This window comes from Bison bison, unplaced genomic scaffold (assembly GCF_000754665.1).
Source record: "Bison bison bison isolate TAMUID 2011002044 unplaced genomic scaffold, Bison_UMD1.0 scf7180017864262, whole genome shotgun sequence".
Lineage (NCBI taxonomy): Eukaryota > Metazoa > Chordata > Mammalia > Artiodactyla > Bovidae > Bison > Bison bison.
The window spans coordinates 2,060,704-2,069,604 of NW_011494834.1; the positions used below are offsets into that span (position 1 = coordinate 2,060,704).

The 8,901-nt window shown below is 35.0% G+C and overlaps 1 protein-coding gene across 1 annotated transcript in view; it reads right to left on the minus strand.

Moving 5' to 3' along the window:
* CNTN5 (contactin 5) overlaps positions 1-8,901 on the minus strand; it is a 671,487-nt gene that overhangs the window by 186,853 nt on the left and 475,733 nt on the right. The window contains exons 11-12 of the mRNA XM_010848232.1: positions 4,886-5,013; positions 2,407-2,579 (exon numbers count right to left, since the gene is read on the minus strand). Coding sequence (XP_010846534.1) covers positions 2,407-2,579; positions 4,886-5,013 — 301 coding nt within the window. The remainder of the gene's footprint in view (positions 1-2,406; positions 2,580-4,885; positions 5,014-8,901) is intronic.

Here is an 8,901-nt window from a genome sequence, read left to right on the forward strand (position 1 = left end):
TCTCCTTAGTGGCTCTCTTCTGACACACAAGCAAGCCACAGACCACCCCACCAGTCTTTCCTCTGAGCCATGGCCTGCCCGCTTGTCCCAGAGTCTTCAACTGACTTCTCAAACAGAAGGTTTCCACACGTTCAGAGGCCTTCCCAAATCTCGCTTTTTTGTAACTCTTTCATCCCCCCTTTTGAAACATGTTATTTCTCAGATGTATTATTTCACAAGGAGAAAGGCAGGATGGAAAAAGAATGCTTTTCTTTTTCCCTCTGACTTTTCAAAGTCACAAAATCAGATTCTCTCTCAGGTATGCCCTTAAAGCCAGCCAGGACCCAATCAGTCTTTGAGGATATTCGGAGAAGGGGAATAGACTATTTCTTTTAGACCTTGTCGTTTTGAAGCTTCTAAATACTTTAAAAAGTAAAAAAAAAAAAAAAAAAAAAAAAAAAAAACAACTATGATTTTTTTCTAAATATACTAAAGCGATAAATCCTAGATGATCTTAAAGCTAAATATTTTTCTTTCTTCTCAATATAATAACTTGCTCTATTCTTCTGTTCTATAGTTTATTATCCCTGTCTACAAACTGAGCCGAATTTATAATGGCTTAAAGCAATATGAGTTTGCATGGAGCAGGGAGTCAATTTTGTACTTCTCAAGGGCAAGAACAACATATGTACAAAGAGAGATAGAGCAGGTGTTATTAATCGCCAACCTTATGAAAAGGATTAAAGGTATTTATTGATACAAATAAATGGATATGAAACTAATGTGGATATCTAAGAGAGAAAAACAAGAATTCACATAATTGTACCAAGACCATTTATTGATTGATATTTTAAAATAAAGAAAGCACCTGCTTCTATGAAGTGAAAATTCATTTTAGACACACCTTTATGTGTCTGATCACTCAAAATAATTGTTTACAGAAAATCCTTAGAAGGTATATTTTTTGGAGTATTTGTTGTTTTCAAATGTAACATTTTAATGTCATATTTTTCTGGTTTTATTTTATGACATTCATAGCATAAAATTTGCTCACAGTCTTGAAGAAATGATCAACTCAAGGTAAATGAAAATCACAAATTTGAGGGAAATGAGTTTAACATGATCAATAAGTTTTGTATATAACATAACCATTGCTAATTAAAATTAATTTATTTAATGAAATGTGAATAATACAGTTGGTAATTGTTTCTTATTTATGCAGTCTCTCTCATTAATTAAAAATAAATCAGAATGAAAGAATAAGTTAGAAGAAAATGTTTAATTTTGTTTGCATTGAAAAATGCAATAAAGTTCATTCTTACTTTTCTCCTAATATAAATTTGTCAAATTCTAGAGAGAGAGGGGGTCTTAGAAATTCTGTGGCCCAACTGCCTTGCTTTAGTTCCCTAGGCAATCAATGCCCAGGCAGGTCAAGTGACTGGATTTGTGTTACATAGCTGATTAAGGATTGAGCTGGAACTTGATCCAGAAATTTCCTGACTTTGGGTCTAGGACTTTCCCCATTGTATCTCATTACCTTTAAAATAAAATTCAATCCAAACAGTTTTTTTTATGTTTGAGCTCACCAGAGCTGTGGTTTTCCAGTGCTTCATACAGTGTTTAGAGAAGGATAAACTGGTATTAATAAGCATGTGGCAGCATTTTAAATTGGATTTTCAGGCATAAATTGCATTTGGATCCACCTCTTCTGCCACTATTGAAGGGATATCCCAGCCAGAGTCTCTCTGCCACTCCAGTTCCATCATCTTTCTCCCCCTCTGTGTCACTCTTTTGTGTCTTAAACAAGCCAGTGTGGAGAAAAGATCTTTTTTCCAGTTCTCTGTTGAGTTAAGACACTGTGATGGTACTATAGGATTTGGTTAAAAAGGTGTCTTACTTCATTTAGTAGACATACAATAGAAGATATTACAGGAAAAGATTTGGCAGTTGAAAAATGAGCATGTCTATTAATGTTTATCTAAGGTTACAGCATTCTGATTTTGGGTTGCAAGTTTAAATTCTGTAGTTTGTGAGAGATTAAAGAATCTCCAAGCATTACTATTTCTTCAAGAGCAAGCATTCTTATTTCACTTATTTATTGTATCATAATTATTAAGAATGCTTTAAATAATACTAGTCAGCTGATGTAGCTACATAATATTTGAGAAGTAAGGTATAAATATGGACAGTACTAATCAAATAAATACAAGTTGCAAAAAACCAAATTTGCATAATGAAGTATTTCCAATTTCTTACTGGGAAGTTTTAAATAAATATTACTCTCAGTTCAACATAACAGAGAATAATGAAATAAAAAGTAATTTGAACTTTTTCCTAAACATTTCATCAATAAGAAAATTTTTACATTTGATTCTAAATTTCTAAAAGTATTATTATTCAAAGAACAAAGTTGTGTTAACTTACGGCCCTGATGCTTTCAAAATGTCCACCTTCCTTTTCGAAATCAATAGGCTGTCCTTTCAGTGTCCAGTAGAAAGTGACATCCAAGCTAGGATCGTGAATTGCTTTGCAATTAAGGACAATGCTTTCTCCCACTGTTAACTCTGTTCTTTTAGGAGTAAGCTCTATTCTTGTAGGTTCTATAGAAATAAAAATACATTAATTAGCATAGCACATAGTTTTCCCCTGAATTCTGTATTTTAAATAATAGAGAAAAATTAAACAGGGAATCTATGTAACATAGTTGCTCCAGATATGTATCTTTTAATAAACTATTATTAATTGAAATATCTTTTATTGTATTTAGCGTATTTTACTAGGTATTTGTAGGGAACTGATGATTTAAAAGTCACTATTCCTATTAACAAGTCAGCTTGATGAAAAAGAGGGAAGACTATACAACTAGTAACAGCATTTGGCATCCTGGAAGGCGAAGTATTAGAAAAAAGACTCTGTAGCTTCCCTGTCCACCTTTAAGGATCATCAAGTATAGAAAGGATTTTTACACTTAAAAAAAAAAAAGCCCCACATCGAAGGAAAAATAATTCAAGCAAGTTCACTTCTTTAAGGGGTATAGGAAGAACCTCCCTTCAAATGACTATCTTAACAAAGATGAAACTATACTACTACTGCTACGGTACCAACTTGTATTTTCTTTGTAGTTTACAAAACCTTCTTGTAAGTAGAGGAGTAGAAGAGGCACCTCTGGCTGATTATAAACTATCACCTCCAACAGCTGCTTTGACTGAGATCTAAACAAAGGCAAAATGGTGAATAGAATTTTTTTTAATAAAAAAATATTTATACTAACTAATGATCCACTTTAATTTTTAAAAGATAGATATATTTTTACTGGATGTAGAGCAACTTTAAACCAATAAATGCTAATACCAACTGTACATCTAAGGGATATTTAAGCTAATGATCAAATACATGCAATATGATATATATATATTATATATATAATAAGCTAATGATCAAATGCATGCAATATGATATATAATTATGTATATATATATTTATATATATATATATTTGAATAAGTAGGGGGATGATGAAGACAGGACTTTGATTTTTTCTTTTTTCCTAATTAGACTCCTGACTGTACATGACTCAAGACGCCTGGAACAAATGACTAAAAATTAGCCTAATTTTCCTATTCCAGCTCTATTGTTTGCAATAGCATAGTCTGATGAAGCACCATTGTTAACCGTTGATAAGTTTCTTCTAAGGAGTCTCTGAGAGGAAAGAGCGACACCAGGAAAGGAATGTCACTGTAAATATTAACATTATGGAACTCAGATATTCTGTGTGGCATTCTAAATTCTGGCTTCATCAGAGAGGACAGATAATCACAGCATACTGCAGTTTAAACTTTGTGACATCTGGAATGTTCTGAGTAACTAAACATTCCACTTAACTCATAATTAACAGAAAGCATTTTTGCTATTATTAAATGAAAAAGTCTGTGAATTCTGCCTTGCCTCACTATGGAAAAGATTATTTAACACACACTAAGAATGAGACTCAAACTCGAAGACTGAATTGTGTTCCAGTAATGTATGCTGTATAAGTGGAGGCATTTTAAAAATTATGTTCTTTTCTTCCGTGGATGTTTGCCTCTTTTCTAAAATATCAGAATGTTGGCTATTTTAATTGTATTTCTACTTCTAAAAAAGAGAAAAAGTAAAATTTTATATTTTTGTGGCCAAAGTATGATTCACTGTATACTATATGCACAAATGGAAAAAAGCAAGTGATGTACTTTGTTGTGAAAAGCATTCCTTTGCCAAATGAAGACAGTGTTTAAGACAGGAGATTTTCTTATAATTTGACAAGTAGTCTCAAAAGAGGGTTCTAGATTTGAAATCTAGTTCACTTTAGAACTAGAAAACTAACAGAAACATTTAAGCAGTAACATTTATAATACTGAAAAATGACAGTGTATAAAAAAGTTCCACTGATGTCGACATCAAAGAGTAGCTCTGGTGTTGGTTCATCTGATGCATACTCCAACAGCACATGTTCATATCCTCTTTCTGCTTCTCTTTTTTGCCCCAAATTCCCAGTTGAAGTGGTAACACAGCAGCATTACTAATTGATGCTAAAATTAATCTTGGTTGAGGAAAATATTTTTATTCTGCTGGCATACTTGAAATTTTTGAGATACCAACTAAAACTTCAGAAAGCTCTCTTTACCCTCCCACATATTTTGTTCAAAGCAAAATACTTAAATTTCTACCAATAATATGTTCCTTTCTTCACAGTCCCCTAAATAACGGAAAGGGACAATTTGACTGTGTTTGTCCTTCATTTGCAATTAGATTTCATCAACAGAAGCATGTGCACATATACAAGCAAACACACATACATGCATGTTACATTTATTCTCTTTCAGATAAGGCCATGAAACTATGCTTATAGAAAATTCATCACATTTTCTTACCTTTTACAGATACTGTAGCTGTGATTTCAGCAGAGCCAAAGACATTTTCCCCTCGGCAAATGTACTTTCCCTCATCTGATTTAGAAGCATTTAGGATCCGGAGACTCCCGTCTGGAAGAATAGCTATTCTGAAAATCATTAAAAAGGGTTTTTTTTTTTTTTTTTTCCTGCTTTACTTCAAATCATCTAAGTGGTAAGAAACTCTGGTGAAGTCTGAAACCACTTCCAAGGTAATAATAAATAAGATAAAGATCATTGTGAAAACATGCAGGGAGAGTAGAAATATTTTGCCCTTCAAAAAATTATATAGTAAACCCACATAATACCTTCTTATAGTTAAAAGGGTTAGGGAGTTACAGGTTTTCTTTGGACACATTTATGACATTCATTTTAAAACTTGTGGAAAAAAAGGTGACCCTGAATTTTGTTATTAAAACTTATACTATAATAACACCCAGTGATATTTTAATATTAAGCTTGAGGTATTTCACCTCAAACCAAGAATGACCTCAAAAATCAAATATCAGAAGAAATAGCATAAAACATAGAGGAGGACAAGCACAGAACGTAAAATTAATTGTATACAGCCTCGAGATGATTTATGGTGGTTTCTTTGCAGTGCAACCTGTGTAGCAAGGGCGTGACAATGAAACCTGAATCCTGGAACCTGGACTGCTCACACTGCACTTTTCAAACAGAAAAATGGGATATCTGAGTTTGCCTTTGGGCTCTTTTGAGACCTTTATTATAAGTGGACCTTGAGTCTTATATGAAGGTGAGAAATTAGAGTATTATTAAAAATTTTAGAAGTTTAGTGAAAATGAGATTGACATTCTGGATTACCATATTCTCCTGTGTATTCATCATTCCAGAAATATACAGATTTCAAACTTAATTAGAATTTCTGTCCTTTTCTCCCTCGTATGCTCCTGAAATATAATCTGTTATTTCACCAGTGCATCAGCCTACTGAAGCAACCTTAGGCATAGCAGGGATGGCTATCATGATTTACTTGATATGCCACTAGAATTTAGACTGCCTTCTTTTAGGAAAGAAGTCTGTGCTACTTTTGGTAGAAAACCAAAGCTCTCACCAAACTTAAAATTCTAAAATTGGATTTTCCTGGTTCTGAAAAGAATAGTTTATTCCATGGCATCATGAAAACATTAAACTATTTAAGGTATAAGAATAATGGCTAATTCTGTTTAGTCAACATCCTATATGTTGTTTTTAAATTAGTATTCAATTTTGCCAATCAATCCAGAACTGAGGGCTAAGGACAGTATTGAAATTTTAACAATTGGATTAAATTCTAGGCTGCTGAATATTGATTATTAATTTTCCTGACATTGTCATCCATAAAGAAACCAGTTTAAAAACATTATACTGCTTTCAATATGGATCAAATTTGATTTACAGTGTGTTGACAAGGGAGACAAATTTAGAAGCAAGCCAAACTAGGAATAGAAGATTTGACTGTAATTTATGTCTAGAAGGGATATTAATGAGACATTTGGTAAGAACACTGGTCTCTAAAGATATACCATCTATTTAGGATGGTCAATGAAAAATTCTGTTTATTATTTAGGACTGTTTCTATAAAGATAGAATATAATGTATTTATTCCATTTTAGTAACAGAAATATACACGTTACAAAAAGATGTATTTGAAAGCAAAAATTATATTTTTTATAAACAAACCAGTCTTCTCTTGTACTAATGACACACTTTATTTAAATACAGCTAAATTACTACAGTTTGCAAGATTGTTAATATCTTAAATATGTCTGGATTTTACTTACTGATGTAAATTCTAATCTAGCAGGGGAGAAGTTTGGCTTAAAAAATCACCACCTTTAAAGAAATAAATGTATCTTAGATACTGGCAGTATTTCAACTCTTGATTTAAGATAAGTCCTTTCTCACTGACAGAAGGCAATATATTACAAAGATAGTTTATGAACACTCCTGTACTTTAGGCCACTGATCCATTTGGAGGATGAAGAATTTTAAATATCATGATGTTTTTAATCTGTCAATTGGCAGTGTCATTTAACCAAAAGCCTGTCTACTGGTTGAAGTTGCAAATCCTTATCAGATAAACTTTTTTTTTTTAGAAAAGAAAAAAAAATAGAAAAGACAATGTATGCAATTAACCTTATAATGTCTGTCTATTGAGGTCAGGGGCGGCGGCTGAGAGGAGATACCCCACGCCACAAGCCCGAGGCCAGGGGCGGCAGGCAGGAGGAACTACCCCACGCCCCCATGCCCGAGGCCAGGGGTGGTGGCTGGGAGCACCAACCCCATGTCAAAGGAGCCATGGCTGTGCGGGCGCAGGAGGGCCTAGAGGAGCTATCCCACGTTGAAAGTCAGGAAGGGCAGCAGTGAGGAGATACCCCTCGTCCAAGGTAAGGAGCAATGGCTGCGCTTTGCTGGAGCAGCCGTGAAGAGATACCCCACGCCCAAGGTAAGAGAAACCCAAGTAAGACGGTAGGTGTTGCGAGAGGGCATCAGAGGGCAAACACACTGAAACCATACTCACAGAAAACTAGTCAATCTAATCACACTAGGACCACAGCCTTGTCTAACTCAATGAAACTAAGCCATGCCCGTGTGGCCACCCAAGATGGGTGGGTCATGGTAGAGAGATCTGACAGAATGTGGTCCACTGGAGAAGGGAATGGCAAACCATTTCAGCATTCTTGCCTTGAGAACCCCATGAACACTATGAAAAGGCAAAATGATAGGATACTGAAAGAGGAACTCCCCAGGTCAGTATGTGGCCAGTATGCTACTGGAGATCAGTGGAGAAATAACTCCAGAAAGAATGAAGGCATGGAGCCAAAGCAAAAAGAATACCCAGCTGTGGATGTGACTGGTGAAAGAAGCAAGGTCCGATGCTGTAAAGAGCAATATTGAATAGGAACCTGGAATGTCAGGTTCATGAATCAAGGCAAATTGGAAGTGGTCAAACAAGAGATGGCAAGAGTGAATGCCCACATTCTAGGAATCAGCGAACTGAAATGGACTGGAATGGGTGAATTTAACTCAGATGACCATTTTATCTCCTACTGCGGGCAGGAATCCTTCAGAAGAAATGGAGTGGCCATCATGGTCAACAAAAGAGTCCAAAATGCAGTACTTGGATGCAATCTCAAAATGACAGAATGATCTCTGTTCATTTCCAAGGCAAACCATTCAATATCACAGTAATCCAAGTTTATGCCCCAACCAGTAATGCTGAAGAAGCTGAAGTTGAATGGTTCTATGAAGACCTACAAGACCTTTTGGAACTAACACCCCAAAAAGCTGTCCTTTTCATTAAAGGAGACTGGAATGCAAAAGTAGGAAGTCAAAAAAAACCTGGAGTAACAGGCAAATTTGGCCTTGGAATAGGGAATGAAGCAGGGCAAAGACTAAGAGAGTTTTGCCAAGAAAATGCACTGGTCATAACAAACACCCTCTTCCAACAACACAAAAGAAGACTATATATACATGGACATCACCAAATGGTCAACATCAAAATCAGATTGATTATATTCTTTGCAGCCAAAGATGGAGAAGCTCTATACAGTCAGCAAAAATAAGACCAGGAGCTGACTGTGGCTCAGACCATGAACTCCTTATTGCCAAATTCAGACTTAAATTGAAGAAAGTAGGGAAAACCACTAGACCATTCAGGTATGACCTACATCAAATCCCTTATGATTATACAGTGGAAGTGAGAAATAGATTTAAGGACCTAGATCTGATAGATAGAGTGCCTGATGAACTATGGAATGAGGTTTGTGACATTGTACAGGAGACAGGGATCAAGACCATCCCCATGGAAAAGAAATGCAAAAAAGCAAAATGTCTGTCTGGGGAGGCCTTACAAATAGCTGTGAAAAGAAGAGAAGTGAAAAGCAAAGGAGGAAAGGAAAGATATAACCATCTGAATGCAGAGTTCCAAAGAATAGCAAGAAGAGATAAGAAAGCCTTCTTCAGCGATCAATGCAAAGAAATAGAGGAAAACA